Source organism: Bos mutus, chromosome X (genome assembly GCF_027580195.1).
Source record: "Bos mutus isolate GX-2022 chromosome X, NWIPB_WYAK_1.1, whole genome shotgun sequence".
Classification (NCBI taxonomy): domain Eukaryota; kingdom Metazoa; phylum Chordata; class Mammalia; order Artiodactyla; family Bovidae; genus Bos; species Bos mutus.
Genome location: NC_091646.1, coordinates 6,243,252 through 6,268,991, shown reverse-complemented (window position 1 = coordinate 6,268,991; position 25,740 = coordinate 6,243,252). Strand labels below are relative to the sequence as shown.

General features: G+C 39.5%; 1 protein-coding gene across 1 annotated transcript in view; it reads right to left on the bottom strand.

Moving 5' to 3' along the window:
- Positions 1 to 18,715, bottom strand: part of LOC102276527 (teneurin-1) — a 413,260-nt gene extending 394,545 nt beyond the window's left edge. Inside the window, exon 1 of the mRNA XM_070365791.1 lies at positions 18,480 to 18,715. Coding sequence (XP_070221892.1) covers positions 18,480 to 18,595 — 116 coding nt within the window. The 5' untranslated portion in view covers positions 18,596 to 18,715. The remainder of the gene's footprint in view (positions 1 to 18,479) is intronic.
- Between the last annotated feature and the right edge of the window lie 7,025 nt (positions 18,716 to 25,740).

Here is a 25,740-nt window from a genome sequence, read left to right as displayed (position 1 = left end):
CTGAATAGGGAAACAGATACAAAAACACCCCATCAAGAATGAAATCTGAGAATAGAGCATGCATACAGGGAGAAAGAGAGATCCCAGAAAAAAACAGAACAACGAGAAGAGCTCCATCTCTCATTAGGCCTTGTTGCACTCACTGTCCTTTCCCTATGAGACTCTCCTGTATAATTTTTCAAAAACTCCTTTTTTACTAGATTTGATTTTTTAAAGCAGTTCTGTTCACATTAACCAGATAATTTCTAAGGCAATACATGATTTTCCATGTTGGGAAACAAAACCCAGAATTCATGTATACATACATATACATATATGCAGTACAACCAGAACTATGTGCTGTCCCCCACCACACACAAAAAAGCAACAATTCCCATTTCAAATCCCTACTGTGCAGAGATCTAGTGCCAAAGAAATGTAAGGAAATCTTAATAGTTACTACCTTTGGGTGAGAGAATTTGTAGATATACTTTTGTTTCTGATTTCCTGTGTTTTTTCCTGTTTTTGAAATGAAGCTCTATTACTTCTATTTCTTGTATAAGATCCTTCATGATTTGACCTCTGTAGACCCCTCTGCCTCACCACTGCTATTGTCTCCCATGCTCCCTAAGCTCTGGCCCTCCTATGTCATATACAGTTTCCCAAATGTGCCATTTGGTTTTCAGGCTCCTGTGCCCTTATGTAAGTCTTTTAGAAAGGACAATATAAGAAGAGCTGAGAAATGCCCAAGAATAGTGTAGATACAAAGAAAGGAAAGACAGAATAGAGAGTGAATATAGGAAGGATGAAGAGTGCAGGGGAATAGAAAGGAATAGAATAAGGAAGGAAATTTTATAGAAAAGTAGATGATGGGTAGCTATCTATGTGGAGAAGGTAATGGCACCCCACTCCAGTACTCTTGCCTGGAAAATCCCATGGATGGAGGAGCCTGGTGGGTTGCAGTCCATGGGGTCGCTAAGAGTCGGATATGACTGAGCGACTTCACTTTCACTTTTCACTTTCATGCACTGGAGAAAGAAATGGCAACCCACTCCAGTGTTCTTGCCTGGAGAATTCCAGGGATGGGGGAGCCTGGTGGGCTGCTGTCTATGGGGTTGCACAGAGTCGGACACGACTGAAGCAAGTTAGCAGCAGCAGCAGCAGCAGCTATCTATGCAAAAGTATGATATCATTTGTTAGTTGTTTTGGGGGTCATTCTGGCCTCCATTGCTATAGGCTGTCTAGCTATTAGTCAGCATTGATACACTAAATAGATTTAGTTTAGTGGTTGTTTTAGTCCATCTGGGCTACTATAACAAAATACCACAGACTGGGTAGCTTATAAACAATAGAAATATGTTTCTCACAGTTGCAGAAGCTGGACATCCATGATCAGGGTACCAGCATGGTAGGATTCTGTGAAGACTCTCTTCTGGGTTGCAGACTGCCAACTTCTTACGATGTCCTCACATGGCAGAAGGGGGTAGGGAGCATCCTGAGTTCTCTTTTATAAGAGCACTAATCCCATTAATAAATACTTTCACCCCTTGGGCATTATGTTTTACATGTGAATTTGGGAGCGATACAAACATTCAATGAATAACAGTGGTTTCCAACCCCAATTATGTTATCAACTGGAGAGTTATATAAATTAAACCCTCCAATGAAGGCTTAAGCAGAAAAGAATAGGAAAGGGGAAGGTAGGAGGGGAAAAAAGAAATTGCAAGAGTCTGAAGAGGGGTGGCTAAAGGGAACAGGTAAGGAAACAATGGATTTTGTCTCACCGTTAATCAAAAAGAGTGTTTCTCAGCTGGGGACAAACAGGCCCACAGTGGACATTTGGTAATGTCGTGAACTAAAATGGACTGGAATGGGTGAATTTAACTCAGATGACCATTATATCTACTACTGTGGGCAGGAATCCCTCAGAAGAAATGGAGTAGCCATCATGGTCAACAAAAGAGTCCATAATGCAGTACTTGGATGCAATCTCAAAAACGACAGAATGATCTCTGTTCGTTTCAAGGCAACCATTCAATATCAAATTAATCCAAGTCTATGCCCCAACCAGTAACGCTGAAGAAGCTGAAGTTGAACGGTTCTATGAAGACCTACAAGACCTTTTAGAACTAACACCCAAAAAAGATGTCCTTTTCATTATAGGGGACTGGAATGCAAAAGTAGGAAGTCAAGAAACACCTGGAGTAACAGGCAAATTTGGCTTTGGAATACGGAATGAAGCAGGGCAAAGACTAATACAGTCTTGCCAAGAAAATGCACTGATCATAGCAAACACCCTCTTCCAACAACACAAGAGAAGACTCTACACATGGACATCACCAGATGGTCAATACCGAAATCAGATTGATTATATTCTTTGCAGCCAAAGACGGAGAAGCTCTATACAGTCAGCAAAAACAAGACCGGGAGCTGACTGTGGCTCAGATCATGAGCTCCTTATTACCAAATTCAGACTTAAATTGAAGAAAGTAGGGAAAACCACTAGACCATTCAGGTATGACGTAAATCAAATCCCTTATGATTATACAGTGGAAGTCAGAAATAGATCTGATAGATAGAGTGCCTGATGAACTATGGAATGAGGTTTGTGACATTGTACAGGAGACAGGGATCAAGACCATCCCCATGGAAAAGAAATGCAAAAAAGCAAAATGGCTGTCTGGGGAGGCCTTACAAATAGCTGTGAAAAGAAGAGAAGCCAAAAGCAAAGGAGAAGAGGAAAGATATAAGCATCTGAATGCAGAGTTCCAAAGAATAGCAAGAAGACATAAGAAAGCCTTCCTCAGCGATCATTGTAAAGAAATAGAGGAAAACAACAGAATGGGAAAGACTAGAGATCTCGCCAAGAAAATTAGAGATACCAAGGGAACATTTCATGCAAAGATGGGCTCGATAAAGGACAGAAACGGTATGGACCTAACAGAAGCAGAAGATATTAAGAAGAGGTGGCAAGAATACACAGAAGAACTGTACAAGAAAGATCTTCACGACCCAGATAATCACGATGGTGTATCACTGACCTAGAGCCAGACATCCTAGAATGTGAAGTCAAGTGGGCCTTATAAAGCATCACTACGAACAAAGCTAGTGGAGGTGATGGAATTCCAGTTGAGCTCTTTCAAATTCTGAAAGAAGATGCTGTGAAAGTGCTGCATTCAATATGCCAGCAAATTTGGAAAACTCAGCAGTGGCCACAGGACTGGAAAAGGTCAGTTTTCATTCCAATCCCAAAGAAAGGCAATGCCAAAAAATGTTCAAACTACTGCACAGTTGCACTCATCTCACATGCTCAAAATTCTCCAAGCCAGGCTTCAGCAATATGTGAACCGTGAACTTCCTGATGCTCAAGCTGGTTTTAGAAAAGGCAGAGGAACCAGAGATCAAATTGCCAACATCCGCTGGATCATCAAAAAAGCAAGAGAGTTCCAGAAAAACATCTATTTCTGCTTTATTGACTATGCCAAAGCCTTTGACTGTGTGGATCACAATAAACTGTGGAAAATTCTGAAAGAGATGGGAATACCACACCACCTGACCTGCCTCTTGAGAAACCTGTATGCAGGTCAGGAAGCAACAGTTAGAAGTGGACATGGAACAACAGACTGGTTCCAAATAGGAAAAGGAGTATGTCAAGGCTGTACATTGTCACCCTGCTTATTTAAATTATATGCAGAGTACATCATGAGAAACGCTGGACTGGAAGAAGCACAAGCTGGAATCAAGATTGCCGGGAGAAATATCAATAACCTCAGATATGCAGATGACACCACCCTTATGGCAGAAAGTGAAGAGGAACTAAAAAGCCTCTTGATGGAAGTGAAAGTGGAGAGTGAAAAAGTTGGCTTAAAGCTCAACATTCAGAAAACAAAGATCATGGCATCTGGTCCCATCACTTCATGGGAAATAGATGGGGAAACAGTGGAAACAGTGTCAGACTTTATTTTTCTGGGTTCCAAAATCACTACAGATGGTGACTGCAGCCATGAAATTAAAAGACGCTTACTCCTTGGAAGGAAAGTTATGACCAACCTAGACAGCATATTAAAAAGCAGAGACATTGCTATGCCAACAAAGGTCCGTCTAGTCAAGCCTATGGTTTTTCCAGTAGTCATGTATGGATGTGAGAGTTGGACTATAAAGAAAACTGAGCACCAAAGAATTGATGCTTTTGAACTGTGGTATTGGAGAAGACTCTTGAGAGTCCTTTGGACTGCAAGGAGGTCCAACCAGTCCATCCTAAAGGTGATCAGTCCTGAGTGTTCATTGGGAGGATTGATGTTGAAGCTGAAACTCCAATACTTTGGCCACTGATGCAAGGAGCTGACTCATTTGAAAAGACCCTGATGCTGGGAGGGATTGGGGGCAGAAGGAGAAGGAGACAACAGAAGATGAGATGGCTGGATGGCATCACTGACTCAATGGACGTGAGTCTGAGTGAACTCCAGGAGTTGGTAATGGACAGGGAGGCCTGGTGTGCTGCGATTCATGGGGTCGCAAACAGTCAGACACGACTGAGTGGCTGAACTGAACTGGGGACATTTTTGGTTGTCACGACTGAGTAGAGGGCACTCCTGGCATCTGGGGGTGGGTAGAGGTCAGGGATGCTCCTATACAGCCTCTAATGCACAGGACAGCCCCCACAGTAATGAATCATCCAGGCTGCAATATCAACAGGGCCAAGGTTGAGAAATCTTGGTCAGAAACTATTTCTCCAATTGGAACATGCAGTTTTGAGGTATTCCGTGTCCCTGTGGGAGGAAATCTGTCATTCTTTAAAGACTTGCAGAGAAAGATTTTCTTGCCAGAAACTCATGATCTTATCTTCCTCCCCAAGCTCACAGCTGTTCCTCCCTTGAGACTGTTTGTACCTGGGATTGTTCTAGTATCCAAACAAATATCCTGAACTGTAGGGCCAGAGAACATACAGGACTCACTCAAAATTACCTCCAACATTTACCCTGCTGACCAAACAAGAAAATCTTTATAAAAGCTGGAGAATAGAAAGCATTTTCCACTTTCCATTTTTAAAATTGCTTTTCAAATTGTACCCCTCATGAACCTGTCATGAGGCATAAATCCAAAACCTGAACTACTGATAAAAATATATAATAATCACAGCAACTGAAACATTAACTCCCCTCAGGTTATACCACCTAAGAAACAGTCAAACTCAGCTTTGTGCCATGCTCTAAACTCAGTGATTATATTCCCATTTGAGCATAAGAGACTTTTTGGAAATCAGGTCTTCCTTCCACAGAAATACTCTCTCCTTGGTTCCCTGCTGAGTGGATTAAATAATGCAAACGAGAAACTCATTGGTTCACTTTAATTATTCAGGGACAACACAGAAAGATAAACAAGGTGAAACTAACTTCAAGAGTATAATGATTTCATGTACTTCTTCGACCTCTAAATATACATCTCCATTTGGCAAATATATTATTAAACCTGAGCCTATTTTCTCTGCATCGTTGTCAGTACTCAGAAAAAAATCATCATGAATTTACAGGATGCGATACAGAAGTGCTGTTTGGAACTTAAACCCAAAACAGATTTGTGTTTTTACCTTTGAACAAGAATCTCAAAATGAGGTTATGTTTATTTCACAATTAGAAAATGACAATATGAAAGAAAATATTGCAAGTACTGCAGCTTTACAACATGACTCAAGGCAAGATAAATTTATGCCTAGGTGTTACATGTTGAATCTGTCTCTAGGAAGGAATTTGTTCTTAAATTCATTTATTCAACCAACTTTTACTGAACACCTATTGTGTATCAGACAAAACAGAAACATATACTAGTCTTGCACTGGCCTAAGAATGCCTTCTTGACTATACTTGCCTGCCATTACTGCTACCCTCTGACACACAGGGTTTTATTCATTTCCTCTTGGCTAATGGAAATTCTGGAAGGAATCATGATTTCTCAATTTAAATTTATATGACTTTTGGGGGGACTTCATCTACAGTGCAATTAATTAGAATCTAACTAACTGGAAATCTTAATCTAATAGCATTCTTTCAGTAAAGGAACAAATGACAAGAAGGCAAACCATAGAACAACATAAAGCCAGAAACAACTTCATATATCATTTAACTTTATTCTCTCAACTGATTGTTGAGTAAAATGAGGTTGGGAGAAGAAAGAGACATTAACAAGGTCATATATCCATTTCATTGCAGAACCGGACTTATACTCATGATTTCTAACTCTAAATTCAGTGCTTTTTCAACTAGTCACAAGAGACCATCCAAAATTTTCAAAGTATATCCAGAGACATTTGGCTCTGTCTACCATATCTTTTACATCTAGAGTACTATACAATAAAAAAATTATGTTTACAATGACAACCCTCACTTACTGTAAGATTTTCATTTATAAGAGATTAAATTATGATCATTTGGATTAAAATGGAAAGTAGATTCACATTTAAGAATAATTTTGAATAAGACTGGTAATTTTTCAAAAGTTCTATTTAACCTTAAGCTAACTACCAAATCCAATTAACCAGAACCCTCAGTTTTCTGGGTTTTTAGACTCATCAAGATTTTAATATAAATAGAATAAAACCGAGATTATGTCTCCAGGCAGGGAAATTTAACTGAACTATAAATATTCATCAAAAGACAAAAATAAATGACTTGCAGTTCTTTATATTCCAGAGACAAGTTGTTATAGTACAAAGAGTATTGGATTGGTTGCATGGAGACTTGCATCCTAACTCCAAATCTTATAAACTGCCATAAGGAAATATTAGTAAAATTTCCCAAGACCCAGTTTCATTATCTTTAAACTGGACATTATTTCTATTGTACAATTCCTAGGGTTGTTTAGAGTTTAAAATGAGATAATGAATGAAAAGACTTTGGATAATAGAAAATCAGACATAATTAAATATATACATACACCTACATGTGCACACACACATGCACATATATACAATATGTTATCTAAAATCTGAATCTTTTGAGTATTACAAATAAGGAAAAGTATTTAGCTACAAGCATATCTAATAAAAAGCAACCAGCCATACTGTTATAAAAGTGTCTAAGTTAATGACACTATTCAGTATGGTAACTGACAAATTTGAAAGATCTGACTTCATAGACCAAAACCAACCCAAGTATTTAGTTGAAAGGTTGAATGGTGGGGAAATAGCAGATTGCAAAGATTTTATTTGTGAAGAAAAGCAATTTACTTAGGAGGCTTATATAATGCCACAAAAGGAATGAATCAATGATATCTGTGTTTTTATACTATACTTGATATTTTGCTAGTTCAGTAGGAAATAGTCATAAGTCAGCATTTATGTTATCAGCGAAGCCCTATGCATACATGTCACTATTGAATATCTTCATCAACAACAGGGGCTGCCTAGTGTTTTGTGTGTGCCAGATGGAGACCAGAAGTTTGAATTATAATCTTGGAATGGCCAATAATATCTGCTTGCCCTTGGAAATATGACTTATATTCAAGAGTCAACTTTAAATAAGTGTGGTATTGATATAATACCTCCTTCCAGTATGGGATTAGTAAAGACAAACTTCTCAGACCTAAAGGATGAATTGTTCCCCAAAGGCAGTGTCATTCCCAGTTGTGTGAGACTTGGTAACCCCAGAAGCCTGTACCATTGTAGGATCATGCAGGTTTCTTCAGCATTATGTGAGTATCTCTGCAAGTTTCCATATTCTTTACCATTAAGGAAACTTAATCTCTAACTTGATCTGTAGGTTTCTTTCTGTCAGTCACATCACCATCTTGGTGACTACTGTGTACCTACTTATTAAATGTAGTTCCTTCCATTTTCTTTTTCCTCCTTCCAATTTATATGAATGCTTTGCCCATTCTGCTTCTTTTCAATCTACTATTCCATTTCAAACCAGTACTCTACCTTCTATTTCTCTTTTCTTACATCTTCCCAGTTCTTAAAACCTATTGTCTTCAATCTTGTCACTATACTGAAATTAGCTGCTTAAAAATCAAGAAGCCTGTAATGGACAGAATCAATGGTGTTTTCTCATCCATATCCTATTTAATTCCTCTGAGGCACTTGGAAATCATGGTCACTATCTCCTTGAAATCTTCTTCTCTCTGTTCTGTTCCATTCTAAGATGACTCCTCAAACACCAGTGCTGGCTTTCTTTCCTTTGTGGACTCTTAAAATGTGTTTCCATGGGTTTCGTTTACTGTCGTCTTCTTATACTAAACACTCCTATAGGTTTTATAGTATTTCCTCCATCATTCATGGAAATTCAATTATTATTAATACATTGATTGATGAAATTCTTAATTATCCATGTCTATCATTAACTGGATTCATTACATACTAACTGGTGACCTTGGGGTACATTGTTCAACTTCTATAAACCTCAGTTTTAAAAACCTTAAGTTGGAATTAATGTGATGATGGCTTGGCACAATAATTGGCATATAGTATAAGCATTCGGTAAGTGGTAGGAGAAAAACACTTTCCATTTTTCTTCCTTTTCTGGAACACAGATCCATATTTGCAACTACTTATTAGATACTGGACATCTCAAACTAGATGTCCTGCATATACGTTTCCAAAATAAAACTCACTGTTGGCTTCTACAAACTACTGTTTCTGATTTCAGAAACCTACTCCATCTGGAGTTTCTTGCTCAGTTTCTCTATCAGTTTGTCCATATACCCTACAAAAATTTTGTTGAACTATATAAACCAAGAACGAAGGAGTCAAAGTGAAAAAAAAGGCACAGTCCTTTAGTCGAGATGCAACAGGGAATAAAGACAAGTAAATAAAGTATCTCCAGTGCAAATGTACAATGGAGAAAGATCTCCATAGACAAATGAACAGGGTGTTATGAGACCACAGATAAGGGGAAATACTGTGAAAGTTGTAGGGAAGTGAAGGCAAGTAAAAGAAGGCTTTTAAGAGGTATCTTGGTCCCCCGTCCCCCGTCAATTTCTACAATATTAGTAGCTTCAATATAATTAACATTTTAGGGTAAAGGCTTTCTACCTCACTAGAATGTCAGCTTCATGAAAACAGAGATTTTGTCTGAATTTTTCTTTGATGTAGCCCCAGCAACTAGAATAGTGGATGGTACATGGTACACACTCAATAAATATTTGTCAAAACTTCTTAAAATTTATCTATGTTAGAATTAATTCATCATAATGTTTACAATGAACTGTTTTTCATTTAAAATATTCACATTGTACACATTCTTATACCCTCAGATATCACACCAAAAAATTAACAGAATGGCAAAGTATCTGTTATTGTTTATTTGCTTATTTGTTTGCCAAAGGGAGCAATTCTTTTTGAGCTTTGCTCTTCTTTAAATGGAATCCTCAGTACTACATTTTCACCATTCTTGCTGAGACATTTCAAAGACCTTAGGACTTAACCTGATCTTATATTTTGGTTTTAAAGCTACAAACTTTTTGTCTTGTGGAATTAATAAAGAAGCAGCTGGATTTTCCCAAAGGGAGATGTTTAATAGAATGTCTTTGATACACACATACACACATACACACACACACACACACACACACACACGTACCACTCTGTAAAAATAAGGAAAACTGTTCACAGGAAAATAATTTTTTGCTACCTCAAATATATTTCATAATTTTAGTAAAATATAAGGGACAAATCCTGAAAGATGATGCTGTGAAAGCGCTACACTCAATATGCCAGCAAATTTGGAAAACTCAGCAGTGGCCACAGGACTGGAAAAGGTCCATTTTCATTCCAATCCCAAACAAAGGCAATGCCAAAGAATGCTCAAACTATCGCACAATTGCACTCATATCACACACTAGTAAAGTAATGCTCAAAATTCTCCAATCCAGGCTTCAGCAATATGTGAACCGTGAACTTCCTGATGTTCAAGCTGGTTTTAGAAAAGGCAGAGGAACCAGAGATCAAATTGCCAACATTGACTGGATCATGGAAGAAGCAAGAGAGTTCCAGAAAAACATCTATTTCTGCTTTATTGACTATGCCAAAGCCTTTGACTGTGGGGATCACAATAAACTGTGGAAAATTCTGAAAGAGATGGGAATACCAGACCACCTGATCTGCCTCTTGAGAAATCTGTATGCAGGTCAGGAAGCAACAGTTAGAACTGGACATGGAACAACAGACTGGTTCCAAATAGGAAAAGGAGTACGTCAAGGCTGTATAATGTCACCCTGCTTATTTAACTTATATGCAGAGTACATCATGAGAAATGCTGGACTGGAAGAAGCACAAGCTGGAATCAAGATTGCCGGGAGAAATATCAATAACCTCAGATATGCAGATGACACCACCCTTATGGCAGAAAGTGAAGAGGAACTCAAAAGCCTCTTGATGAAAGTGAAAGTGGAGAGTGAACAAGTTGGCTTAAAGCTCAACATTCAGAAAACGAAGATCATGGCATCTGGTCCCATCACTTCATGGGAAATAGATGGGGAAACAGTGGAAACAGTGTCAGACTTTATTTTTCTGGGCTCCAAAATCACTGCAGATGGTGATTGCAGCCATGAAATTAAAAGATGCTTACTCCTTGGAAGGAAAGTTATGACAAAGCTAGATAGCATATTCAAAAGCAGAGACATTACTTTGCCAACAAAGGTTCGTCTAGTCAAGGCTATGGTTTTTCCTGTGGTCATGTATGGATGTGAGAGTTGGACTGTGAAGAAGGCTGAGCACCGAAGAATTGATGCTTTTGAAGTGTGGTGTTGGAGAAGACTCTTGAGAGTCCCTTGGACTGCAAGGAGATCCAACCAGTCCATTCTGAAGGAGATCAGCCCTGGGATTTCTTTGGAAGGAATGATGCTAAAGCTGAAACTCCAGTACTTTGGCCACCTCATGCGAAGAGTTGACTCATTGGAAAAGACTCTGATGCTGGGAGGGATTGGGGGCAGGAGGAGAAGGGGACAACAGAGGATGAGATGGCTGAATGGCATCACTGACTCGATGGACGTGAGTCTGGGTGAACTCCAGGTATTGGTGATGGACAGGGAGGCCTGGCGTGCCGATTCATGGGGTCGCAAAGAGTCGGACACGACTGACCTGAACTGAGTAAGGGACAAGTGTCTATTAACTCAACATGGTAATGAAAATAATTATTATGATTAACTGGATAAGTAACTTTGTAATCAATGAGTTGTTAAGAACTAGTTCCTTTCTGGATCAAAACCAGATATTTCTGTTTTAAATATATAACCCAGGATAGGGACGTATATATGAATGATGAGGGAGGGCAGAAAGGTTAGTACAGAGATGCCTCTAAAATGTATCTTTTGTTTGCTATAGTTATATATTTCCCCAATCAATTCATTATGTCAAAATTCCCTAAAAACATCTGTTTATGTTCACATTTGGATTACTAAATAAATCTCCATATTAAAACCAGGTTTCATCTCACCTATGGTAAAATTTCCTTTCTTTATAAAACGAAACACATGTTTGCCTGTGGTTTTAATTTTGAATTGAAACCATAAATAGTCAATTCAAAAGCATTTTTAAAAGTAATACCACCACCAAAGTGACTAGAGTCTGTATCACAATAATCTCCAAAATACTGCTCTTCACTGCCCAAGCACAACTGACTACTATAGATATATTTTTTATTCTCAATATGTAAATATATTTTAACGGCTAAGAGTTTTCCTTCATGTAAATTTAGCATCTTCCACATCCATCATTTGGTATAGGCTGAAAAGCTTGGTTGACTCCTGTTCATCTGTAATAAACAGGATTTATAGGTCATAGATTAGTTTCCACGAAGTCTTTTCCTGTCTTAAAAAGAATCTTTAAATCTGTGGCTGAAGATAGATTTTGCTAACCCCAGTGCTGTTAAAGGATTAAAGCACGCAATATTGTTGGATCTAAGCACTGAATATGTACATTCTGAGCTATTTTTTTCCTCTAGTCATTATTAAAAAAAAAAAAAAAGGTCTCTGAATCTATTTTTCCAGAGCGAATGTCCTAAGGGGGTGGGGGGGGGAACTACTTCTAAATGTTAGGTAGATTTTAATGGTACTATAAAATAAAGTTAACTACCAGTAGAAACCTTACATTTACGGGTTAATATTTAAAGAGTGCTATCCCATAGATATTTAAATCACGGCCATCACCACTAATGAATGATTCTTCCAAATGATTCTTATTTCCCCAAGATAGACACTAGCTCTGTAAGTCTGCTAACAAGCATTGGTCATGTAAATTTCTTTTCTCTTTCCATTCCTTGTCAACATTTCCTCCGCCAATGGCATTGGCTCTTCTTTTGTAAAAATAACCTTTTGGCTCCCCTGAGTTGTCACACTGGCCTAAAGCCAGCAAGGGCGGTTAGCCACATAACAAGCTACAGCCATCTGTCAGAATATGCTAAAAATCAATGAGGATAGTTGGTATCCATTCTTCTGGCTAGGCCTGACTCCTCCACACAATTCTGATTTGTCATTGTGAGTTGGAGTGGTTATGTTAATATCAATTCCAAGTTCTCCCTAGTATTGAATATCATGGCAAAATCTTTCAGCAAGATTCATTTTGGTGACTAGTTTAGGGAGTCTACAGTAAGCCACTTGGCTAGACGGAAGACATAGATGCTCCAACATGACTCCAAAATTGTTCTAAGAGCAAATGTAGTAAACACGAGTGATTTCAGCTCCACAGCAACCAGCTAGACATATCATTTAACTAAAGGCCAATATCTGACAAGTTTTCAACCTCCACTGTTGACAACTCCACCTCCCAGAAGGTAGAGAAAATGATAAGGAGAATTGCTTCTCTCACTGACTAGAAAAGAAAAATTGGTGAACTGAAGGTGACAGAAACTTTTAGGGAAAGCAACCATTTTATCTGAAAGTCCATAAGTACTCTATAAAGCAAAATCCTAGACTTCAGGAAAATGGTTTTCTACAGTGAAGTAGGTATGAGTCCACGCCCGGAGACAGTGAAGAAAAGGAGATGAATAAAGAGCTGGGGAGATCTGCTGGCTATTGAAATAAGTGTGCCTTGACTGGGTGCTCTCCAACCTATATTTCTAAAGAACATGTACTGAAAAGAAGGGATGAAAATCAAAGATAAATAAATATAAGAAGGTGTGGTTAAAAATGCCAAAAAGAATCACACCTGAAATGACCCTAAAGGTTGAAAAAACCTGCTAAAGATAACAGAACAGTCTTTAAAAAAAATATGTTTAGAACAAGAAGAGCAAGGATAGGCTAGACATGCAACTCATGGAATGGTATCAAATGAGTGATTGTATCTTTTTTTGTGAAAAAGAATGATTCTAACCTAAAAGAGGAGCTTCCCTCATAGCCCAGCTGGTAAAGAATCTGCCTGCAATGCAGGAAATCCCAGTCTGATTCCTGAGTAGGGAAGATCCACTGGAGAAGGGATAGGCTACGCACTCCAGTATTCTTGGGTTTCCCTGGTGGCTCAGCTGGTAAAGAATCCGCCTACAGTGTGGGAGATCTGGGTTCAACCCCTGGGTTGGTAAGATCCCCTGGAGAAGGGAACAGCTACCCATTCCAGTATTCCGGCCTGGAGAATTCCATGGACTGTATAGTCCATGGGGTTGCAAAGAGTTGGACACGACTAAGCGACTTTCACTTTCACTCAACCTAAAAGGGTAATCAATATCATAGCCATAAATTGAAGCCTAATATAGGCAAGGTGCCCATAAGAAGGCACTCAGCTGTTCTAAATGAGTTGAAATCACATTCCAGAGTGGTGAGAGGTCCTGCGGTTAGATGGCCTAGTCATAGTTGTTTAGGTTTTGGGATTGTGGTGTGGGTGACATGTGTCAGAAGACTAAAGACCCTAATATGAGCTTTGGTTTTGAAAAGGGACACAAAGCACATGGGCGCCTTAGGTTAGACAAGGGACAGCATGCTGATTGAGTGCAAAATCCTGAAACAGGCTATTAAAAAGAGGATTTGTAAGCACTTCAAAAAAGTAGTAACCATCAGAAGGCAGCATAAATTCTTTAAGAACAAGTCATGTTAGACAAACCTCATTTCATTTCTATTTTTGATTACTGGCTTGGCAGATCAGTAAAAATGTAAGCACTCTGTATCTGGGTATCAGCAAGGCATTTGACAAGGTCTTTCATGATATGTCTGTGAACAAGATAGAGAAATGTAGAATGCTGCCTGATGGATAAATGTCAACCTGCAGGGAGATTTCCAGTGGCATGCCACTGAGCTCTGACCTCGATTTTGTCCTATATAACATTTTTATTAATGATTTACATACTCATATGAGTGAAGTAAGTCAGAAAGAGAAGGCAAAATATTGTATGACATCACAGTTATTTGTGAAAGTTTAGAAGAAATGAAACAAATGAACTTACGAAACAGAAAGAGACTCACAGACTTAGAGAACAAACTTATGGTTGCCAGAGAAGGATAGAGGGAAGGGATAGTAAGGGAGTTTGGGATGGAAATGTACACACTACTATATTTGAAATGGATAGCCAACAAAGACCTACTGCCTAGCACATGGAACTCTGTTCAGTGTTATGTGGCAGCCTGGATGGGAGTGGAGTTTGGGGGAGAATGGATACAGGTATATGTATGGCTGGGTCCCTTCACTGTTCACCTGAAGCTATCACAGCATTGTTAATTGGCTATGGGTGCATGCTAAGTCGCTTCAGTCGTGTCTGACTCTATGTGACCCCATGGACTGTAGCCCACCACGCTCCTCTGTCCATGGGATTCTCCAGGCAAGAATACTGGAGTGGGTTCCCGTGCCCTCCTCCAGGGCATCTTTGCAACCCAGGGATGGAACCAACTCACGTCTCCAGCACTGGCAGTCTGATTCTTTACAACTAGTGCCACCTGGGAAGCCCTTATACAAAAAAAAATTTTTTTTTTAAAAAAAAGAGCAAGGCATATCTAACAAACCTACAAATGACACAGTAATGAGTGTAGTACAGTGCAAATACTTTCTATGGCAGAATTAGAATTCAGCTACATCTTAACAAGATGAAATCCAATTAGGCTAAATCGAAGCTCTAAACCTATTTTCCACCTATATCCTTTCCATCCCAAACACACAGTTTAAAAAACCTACCAACTATGTAATAATTATAAAATAAATGAGATGTGGCTTAGCCTTAGAACTCGTTTAAAAGTTTTGAGTTGAATTAAATAGTGTTTTTGGTGTGTATCAGTAGTGTTATGTGTTCACCAAAAATGCAGACATTGGTTTAAAGAACAGTAAGAGAAATATTGGGTTGGCCAAAACGTTCATTTGGGTTTTTTCCATAAGATGTTATGGAACCCAATATTTACTTAGAATAGGGGAGACAACTGATTATTTATCATAATGCAAATTCCTGAATGAGTCAATCAAATTGCTTGTCTACTGAGCGTTCCGTCTACCATACATCGGATCTGCTCCCAGCCTGTGCTCAATGACATCCATAGGTGTCCAGGCTATTGCTTTTTTAATCATATGACCTTCCTCTCCCATCAGCCTCAGCTGACTGAAAGAATAACTGACAAGGCTTGCCAAGAAACATGAACACTGCCTGGTACAAAAGGGATGAATTGGGCTAATCAAATGCACTCTTCTTGGTTTTTCTAAATATATTTTAAAAAGTATTTATGTATTTGGCTGTGCCAGGTCTTAGTTGGGACACATGGGATCTTTGATTTCAGTTGCAGCATATCGGAATCTAGCTCCCAGACCAGGGATGGAACCCCAGGCCCCTTGCATCGAGAGCCTGGAGTCTTAGCCACTGGACAACGAGGAAAGTCCCTCTCTTAGGTTTTTAAACCTAAGGCTAGCAGGAGAATTAGGCAGGTAGCAACGGAACAGGCACTGAAGGGAGAAAGTGCAAGGTGCTGGGAGGCACACTTGGAGTCACGTGGTGCGATGAAACACTGACCCTGCTATGAGAAAGTAGAAACTGTGTGGTAGACCAAAGAAATACTGAGCTGACGATAAAAGCTATTGGACAAAGAAAAAGATAAAGAGTGGCAACACTGCAGAGAATTGCTGAGTCATATCAGTGCCAGAGATCTATAGGCCTTACCCTTCCTTGTGTATTGACCAGTATTGCCTGACATTAATAGTCTTAAAAAGATATTCTCAGTTGTTTGAGGCAGTTTGAATAACCACTGCTCCTTTCAATCCAAGAGCCTAATAATCCACACGTGCCTTCAGCCTTGGCTGTGACACTTCAAGAGCAGACTGGACAGACAGAAGTGTGCTCTAAGGGAACAGCCAGGATGGAGGATTTGAAATCAGTTACTGTGAGGAGCAGGTGGAGGGATGGGGGAAACCTTTAGCTCTAAGTAGAGAAGATTCAGGATCAGTGAAGGGCTGTTAGATGTGAGAGGGGTTTTATTTATTTTGTGAGATCCCAGAACTAGGTCTGGAAGGAATGGGTAGAGTTAAGGGGTGGGAGATTTGTGTTCATTAAGAATCTTCCAGTAGTTGTCTGACATGAAATGGAACGCCTGAGGAATGAGCTAATGTCTTATTCTGGAGATATTTAGGGAGAGGCAGGTAACCACACAATAAGGATGGCAATATTACCTTTGAATTCTATAATGCTTCACAATGCACATTCTGTTACACTGGCTTGATCCTCCTAACAATCTGTTGAGATGGGCATTTTTATATTCATGTTTACAGATGTGGAAGCTGAGGCTCAGAGAGCTGTCATACAGCTCTTAATTAAGTACCAGGGCACTCGCAGAGTTACCTTCTATTGACTGCATGTGAAATGAACATTATAAAGGATATATTTGGAAAATCCTAGCTGATCAAGCTGATAGGGTTTCTAGGTTTTTAAAAATTCATCTTTGTGATCCTGAATATATTTTCAAATGCACAAAAAAGGTACTCTCTCTGCTCATTCTCGTATGAAAACTTATGTTCTTCTCTGCGTCTTATGAAACTGAGACCAATTAATACATTCCTTGCATAGATACAGAAGGTCCGTGGGTGCAGTTTGTACAAACATGCCTAGATGTACATCTCAAACAAGAATAGTTTTCTCTCTCCATTTGCCTGAGCCCATTCCCCACCCTCCTTCCAGATTTCCTGTTATTTGGCTTCTTAGATGAAAGAAATATGTTTGCTTATCAAGACTGCTAGTTAACCAAATGGGCCCACTGCTTTCTTAGCTATCACTAAGCCCTGCAAAGGAATTAAAAGAGTGAGTAAATCACCACCATTAGTGAAAACTCCTTGAAGATAAACATTGTTCTCTGCTTTTCTCACTTAATTCACTTCCTCCCTTTAAAAAAAAAGAAAAAGAAATGCTACGCTATACAAACCCTCTCACTAGTACCCACAGGTGCTTATTGCTATATTATCTCTTGGAAGAGATCAGTAATATCACTTTTTGAAGCTATTTAATCTAGTTAGTGATGGATGATATAGAGTTTCCTGGATGTGGGCCATAGTGTTTTCAGGTTGTTGTTGGTGGCATATTTCTGATGCTCTGGCTGGCATTTAAGTTAATATGCTGCTAAGGAGAAACAATAATTTTAAAATGTGAGTTTATTAGTCCTCCCCTTTCCATTCCAATTCTCAGATTATTGGGATAGAAGTTGATCAGAGGTGACACCAGACATTGCTTGTCAAGTAACACCTTATACCCAGTGTTTACATGCAAGTGTGTTTAGAAAAAGCTTTGGTGGTAGACCTAAAGAAGACATATAAGACAAAGGGAAGTCCTTGAGTTTAACAGACAACAGAATACTATGCCTTATTAGGCAATATTTTTCTACAACAATAGAAAGTTGTAATTTTTGGCTTAAGATAGAGTACCTAGAAATAATGAATAATTTCTCAGTTAATCACATCGAGTGCTGAAATCTATTATGACCAAGGCATCTAGAACTATGGAGGAGTAGAACTTTAATCACCTGACAAAGATTTGAGGAGGAATTTGGAAACTTAAATATATCAAGCAACAGAAACATAGAGGCTAATTTTTGATCAAAAGATCAAACTCCACCCTAATGGCAGAATCAAGTTTTGAAAATTACACATATGGACTTCTGATGGAACAAATCCATTTTCAAAATGTTTGAAGGCAACTTAGTCAAAAAGATCTTAAATAAAATGTAAACTATTGCTTTTCCTCCAATTTTGCTTGGATTTCCCTGTAATATTGCAGGATCTTAAAACAAGGGACAACTCTTGAGGATACAATGACAATTTAGGTAATTGCTTGCTTTCATATGCTTTTGTGGGTGTCTACCTATGGGGTGTTTATGCATCTATGGCTTCCTATTCACAGGGGCATCTGCTTTGTTTGGTCTGTGTCTATGGGTGTGCCTGGATCTAGATGGGTGTGCCTGTGTGTGTCTCCAGGCTTGTGGAGGGTGTCTGCCTTTTTGCCCAGGTGTCTGGGTGCGTATCAATGTATTTCTGCATCTCAGGAGCTGTCTACGATGTGTTTCGGCCCTCAGTGGAATCATCCTGTGCCAATGTTTAAGTTTAGTGGGATCAATCATAGCTCAAGTACCTGGTCTCCAATGGTATGTTGCTATTCAAGACCCAGCTGTTATGCAGATGAACCGAATCCTGGGTACTGGTTGGGGGAGCTGGAGCGGCTGGGCTGGGCTGGCTGCGGGTAGTCATTGATCTCCTCTGAAGAGAGTCAGCCGCTGGGGTGGCTTCCTGGCACAGGTGCAGGCGTGCGGAGGCGGTGGTGGCGGCGGGAGGGGTCTGAAGGTGAACTGGTTGTGTGGGCTGCTCTGCATGTCTAAAGAGGAGAGAAGAAAAACACAAAATAGAGACTGACTCACTAGGCAGTCAGGAAAACACAGCACGTCAGACTTCTGAGGATTTCCCAATAACATAATCCGTGGGATGGGGTGGGGGTGGGCGGGAGAGTTGGAAGTTCAGTCTCTCTGTAAAAATGTCACTTAACATACAAAAACACGTGCAGTGAGCTTCTGAAATGTAAGACATTCACAACTGCATTTACATGTAAATTCATCAGGGTTATAGCAGCTCTAAAGTAAACGAGGCCGCCTCACACAATTTATCAGTTTCTGCTACTGAACAAATAAATTATCAACGAGAAGTGAGCCGATTTCCATCACTTGCAAAAGTCTCACTTTGGAAAATACCAGTGAAAGGCACAAATTTGTTGCAAGGAAAATCACTTGACACTTAAAAGTATAAGGCCACCTTCTGGCTTTCCTCAGGAAAGGATGCTAGCCTGCCTGCATGGGAGCAAAACCAAACTTCAGAAAAACAGCTCAGAAGTGTGTAACTCTCTTGGCCAGTTCCCCTTCTCCCCAACTCAGTGCTTCTTATAAAAGGGAGGCTAGGAGTTTGTTCAGGTTGTTAGACATACTTCTACGGCTGTGCAAAACACAGTCCATACCTCTCCCCTCTTTGCCACACCTTTCTAGAAGCTCAGCGATATTAGCTGCAGCTGAGACAGCAAGGAAACTATTTTTTTATGCCTGTTTGCAGAGGAGGCATCCTGGGACAGCGGTCCTCAGACCTTCTTTATTATTATTGTTTGGTATTTTTCTGCCATTTTCCTGGCAGGCAGACATATAGACAGTAAGTTAGAATTTGGCCCATGCGAAATACCCCAATTAAACCCTTTGAAAAGAAATCACTATTGTAGTTGATAGCCACATCTCTTTCACGGGAAAAACATAACAGATGTCAAGCGATTTCTTGTAACACCAGCATGTTGCTGATAAACTTTGTAGACAGCATGGCTTTGTCCCACCTCCCAAATGACTGAGACTTGAAAAGCAGAAAAATGCCAGAGGCTTTCCATGTCTAGCAAAGGGCTCAGCTGGTTTGTGCTGAGACTCACTTTGCAGTGGTTGATCAGAGGGGGGAAAAAATCACTTTCTTCAATCCTTCCACCTCAGACTTGAACTGTGAAGACACTGGCATCATTTTCATCCTTTAAAATGATACTAGTGCCTCAAGAGCATGACAAATTTTCAGCAGTGGTTTCTACTACAGGTGGTTCTCCCTTTAAATAAACTTGCTATGTGAAAAACGGAATTTTATATAGGGAATTGTGTATAGGGAATTGTATCCAATTGTATATTGGATAAGGAGTGGTGATCATTCATTTTACATGAAGCATTCTTATAGAAAGTCAGCTACCCTTGTATATTTAAAAGGAACTAAAATGCTTCATGAATTTTCTAAAGCACTCCCTTTACTCTAGACCCAGTCCAAATCCCATATCCACTAAAAAAAATCATCAAAAGTACTTAACATCCCATTAATTTTTTTTAAACCTCTGGATTCATACTCATGACCTTAACAAGAAGCCTGCTTTCCGTCCTTGGGGCTCAATGAAGGATTGAATGCTGGGATCCAAAACACCTGGGGATTCTCTAATTTTGAAGATGAGAAAACTGACACCCAGAGAATTATTTGTCCAGGGACCCTTGGCAAGTTAGTGGCATGGCTCAGATTAGAACCCACATCACCTCACTCTGGCCAAAGCTCCATTCACTCTCCTGCAGCTCTCTGTAATACAAGTTCTCTTCACTTTCTTAAGATGTAGAGACAACAATTCCTCCACATTTTCTGAATTCTTCACTTATGACATACCACTACCCTGCAGTTATTTGCGTCTATGTCAGCTCCCTTCTTCTGGGCTTCCCAGGTGGCACTAGTGGTAAAGAATGCAGGATACATAAGAGATGTGAATTCCATCTCTGGGTTGGTAAGATCCCGTGGAGGAGGGCATGGAACCCACTCCAGCATTCTTGCCTGCAGAATCCCATGGACAGAGGAGCCTGGCAGGCCACAGTCCGTAGGGTCACTAAGAGTTGGACACTACTGAAATGACTTAGCACGCACTGTTCCTGTGGTAGATGATATCTCCTTTGTGTACACAGGAAGGCAGAGTGGTGTAATGAAGTGCAGCATAGTATAGTGGAAAGGGCACTGAATTCAGGGGTTTGAGTTCTTCTACCACTTGGGAACTTTACCCCCTCATTTGTCAAATGCAGACAATAATCCTTTTACCTAGTAATTACATTTAATTCATTTAACATGTGCTTGGACATAGTATGTCAGTGACTTTATTGAATGTAACAGGAGTATAAAACTTTAAGATTGGAGAATTCCTTTGCGTTCCACTCATTAGGACTCAGCCCTTTCACTGTTAAATACCTGGGTTCAATCCCTGGTTGAGGAACTAAGATTTTGCAAACCATGCACCCTGGGCACCCTCCCTCCCCGCCAAAAAAACCAAGATGAGCTGGAATTGACCATAGGAATCATCTAGTTCAGCCCTCCCTCATTCCCTCTCCATTTTACAGCCAAGGAACCCAAGTCTCAGAGGTGAAGTGATTTGTTCAGTCATTCAACTTGTATGAATTTGCCTGCCTGTGTCTGTTGATTCCTAGCCTAGAACTCTTTCCATTATACTATTCTATAAAATAAATGAGTCTCTTCTGGAACTTCAGCACTTAATATTTTTATCATAAATTTGGCCTCTGAGTTTGCAATGTTATAGCAGTCTCTTAATACTCCATGTTTTTGTCCTATGTCCCCAGTTAGGCCACACGTTTCTTAGAGCAAATCACCTTCTACCTTTCTTGAATGCCACGGTAACATTGAGCACAGTGAGTACAGAGTAAGATCCCTGAAAACTTTTATTGATAGAGGAGTGTTTCAATGGTCTGTGAGACCTACAGAACCACCCCAAATGTGCCCTTGGCTCTTTCATTCTGATGTAGCCACTGGATATCTACTTAGTTCACAGAGCAGTAGGCTTCCTCCTTGGAAGTCTCAGTGAAATCTCTCCCAAAACCATGGGGAAGGACAATGATACCTGGAAGAGGGAGCTTAAAATCATGTCCTCCAGGATGTGAAAAGGGCAGCAGTGACACACTGGACAGATTTGTCATCTGAATACATGAACTTAATGATGCAACGAAGAGAAGCCAAAGGTGGGAGTCCGCAGGTAGAAGAAGAAAAGGAATCAATTTTGGGTCATGTGTTCAGAACAACTTCCAAGCAACATGTGTGAGATCTGCTAGCCTAATGAGTAGGTGTTTCTGTCAATACAGTTGGTCAAAGAAAGAAAGTTTTTATTCAGTACAATTGCTTGAACGAAAGGATCGCTCATTATCGTCTGGATTTAATGCATGCTGGATTTCCCCAAAATCTTTGTTTTTTTTTTAGAAAACTGTTTCATATCAGTTCAGATAGAACTCTCTTGTTTATTGTTGATTTAACCCCAAAATCTTTCTGACTCGTTTTTAATCATAAAAAAATGATAAAAAAATTCTACTTCACTGAAAAGTACAATCCTGCTATTATTATAACATATTCTGTCATTTCTGCCTCAGGTAGAACTGCTTTGTATAGTCATTTTTATTATATATGCTTATATGTATTGAAAACATACATTTTGACTATATATACGTATGTTCTTATTTATATCTATTTTATTGTGTACTGTTGTTCCTACATTTTGAATATGCTGAGGTTTCCCTAGTTGTTCATACCATCTTTAAAGTATTTCACGATATTGGACTGAGTAGAATATATCCGGACCTTAAGCCTTTAAGAAATACAAATCATCTCAGCTTCATTCTTTTTTTCACTTCAGGAAAAAGATGTGGGGAATACACTCATTCCCTCCCAAATGAAGTAATTTAATCCTTGGGCTCCACAAAATGGGATTTCTCAACATTAAACATTAATAAAAAATGCATTAGGGTTCAGTGTCAGGAGCTCTAGAACACCAATTCCAAGGGGTTAAGAGTCACTCACTTCCGAATGTATCTGGCAACCATACGTTTCTGTGCCTGAAAGAGACATGCAAGGGAGAGGGGGGAGTAGCGATTATGCAAATGTGGGTATCCAGACATACAAAGCTTTCTGAGAGTAAATTAAGTTTTCAGATAGAAAGGTCTAATTCACATAATATTCTTGGATAGGAGCCAGTTTCAGGTTTAAGGTCCTAAAATAACTTGGAAAGAAAATCTCTCAGGGGCGGGTAGGGGTAGGGGTGGGATTCCTCCAAACTCTGTATCCAAGGCATTTTAGGCACGGCAGAGCTATTAACAGAAGTATAAGCCTTCAGAAGCAATGCTGTCTGTCACCAAAAGGTAAGTGGGAGAAGAAAAGTTGTCATGCATAGACTTTTTCCCCCCTCTTTTTCTGCAAATAAACCTTCTGGATCATGTGTTAGAGAAACTTTGCACCAGAAATTAGAATATATCTTCCCAGAAACACTGTGCGAGGACTGCTCAAGATATCCATCAGGGTGTTTCACCCCTTTCATTTCATTAACACATACAGTCCATTCAGTTATAAGGTGATGACTGCATTTTGAAAATTCACCGCACTATGACAGAATCATGCATGGGTAAGGGTCTTATGGGAAAAATGGTGTTTGGGCACAATATCTGAAGGGTGCTTGTGAAAGTGGGTGTCAGAAGGATCGCAGCTTATGAGTTATTGTGAAGTGGTGGAAGGAGGGCTATCTGAATCAGACAGGGAGTTCTAACACCAGATGTGGGTGGGCAAGGCTTCTAACACACATGGTGAGCTAAGGTAGCCGGTAGATGTTTCAGATGTAAGCATGTGCATGTTTTGTATATTCGTCCATGGCTGTATCTGCTGTATGTGGTCTCCTGCATGCACCTAGTATTTTTAACAGATGGAATCGCACATGTGCAAATGTGAAATTTCTCTTACGTTCAAATTGTTCTCAAATGTACTAATAACATGGGGACAAATCAATGTTTTCAAAACAAGCATTGTAGCAGAACTGACTGTACAGATAAAATAGCTTTCAGTAGGTGTTAAAAATATTGTCATTAATATGGTAAAGTCAAATAGATATTTTTTCCTTAAACAATTTGACCAAAATAGACACAAGCCTTGTTTTGCAAAGTCTATGTATTTAACTAATTGATCAGTTTTCTATAATGACACTATGACAATACAGCCTCAAATATGTTTTGTCCCAAAGTTACTATACAGTATATGTTGCAAAGGGGGGCACATATATTCCTATAACTCAAGAGAAAGGTCACAGGAGGTCAGAGAACATGTATCTACTTCCTCATTTAGTCTGTTTCATTACCCCTTTGGCTAAAGTGGGGACAGCATCATGATGCTTTGGCTCCAATTCTGAATCCAAAAAATGTCTGAAAATGTGAGGTTTTTTTTCCTAACTCATTTGGTGGGAAAACCTAACCAGAACTGATATGATGATATTTACAGTCTCTCTGCATTTCATTTAGTGAATTCCCCTACTTTTAGCTGTGGAAATACTGATGTGTTTTATTAAGTGGTGCTGGCCCACATCCCAATTCAGGGGTTGCACAATAGACAGTGTATCTTTATGCTATTGCCTTTAGAAAGTCTTAAAAATTCTAAATTGTAAAATAAGTGTACCCCAAAGATTCTAGATAAAGCATTGAGTCTGTATTATTATTTAAGCACCTCTCTGAACTCTTATGAGGCAAAATTAATTAATGCTTCTGACGGCCTTAGTAATCTACATGAGCAAAGAACATCAGGGCACCAAGGGTTATTGCCATAACTACTTATGTCAAGTCTCTTGAGGCCAATTATAAGGCTTTGGTTTCTGGGATTGGTTTTCTGAGCTGTTCTCTGTCCTAGGAAGGAGAGGGAATAAAAAGAAACAGATTTAATAAAAACAAGAGAGGTTTATTAGTAATATTAACTATTCCTACTAATTTTGCCTGCCAATGCAGGAGATGTAAGAGACACAGGTTCAATCCCTGGGTTTGGAAGATCCCCTGAAGAAGGGCATGGCAATCCACTCCAGTACTCTTGCCTGGAGAATCCCATGGACAGAGGAGCCTTGCAGGCTACAGTCCATAGGGTCGCACAGAGTTGGACAGGACTGAAGCGACTTCGCACACTAATTCTCAATGGATATTACTACTTTAGAGTACTTGTCACAAGTAGCCTTCACAACCAGTGAGGAGGCAGTTATACATTTGCATGTTATGGCTAATATCCATTAACTTGATAGTGTTCAGTGATCATCAAATTAGTCCTAAGTGTATCTGGCTGTAGACATTTCTGTTCTTAACCTTATAATTATTATTATAGGCTCAAAGAATATGGAGGTAATAAAATTGGTTTTCTGAAGAAAATGGAATAAACAGGTATACCTTATCATTCTTCTGGCTCAAATAATACTGCTTTAATATTGATATACTAACAGTCTTTAATAAAAGCAGATTCATTAGTTAAATAAACCATTAGATTGAGAACAGAAATAAAGTCTATTACATAGCTAATGTTTAATAGATGTGTGTGTGTGTGGGGGGGGCATGTGAGGGCTTCCCACGTGGTGCTAGTGGTAAAGAACTTGCCGCCAATGCAGAAGACATAAGAGATGCGAGTTCAGTCCTTGGGTCAGGAAGATCCCCTGGAGGAGGGCATGGCAACCCACTCCAGTATTCTTGCCCAGAGAATCCCATGGGAAGAGGACCTGGCATGCTATATTCCATGGGTCACAAAGAGTTGGACACGACTGAGCAACTGAGCACACACATGGGCATGTGAATGAGTGAGACATAGAGAACAACAGAACGAGGTAGAAGGAGAGAGAAACAGAGAGGAGAACTCACAATGACAGCAGATAACTGTGGGAGAAGAGTCACAGAGGCCTGGGGAAGGCTAACAATAATAAATTATAATACCATCAGGCTGACATGGTTTCAACCTGGTGCTGGATTTCTTCCCTCTGCATGGCTCCTGAGCCCTGCAATGTTATGTATGATTGTAAA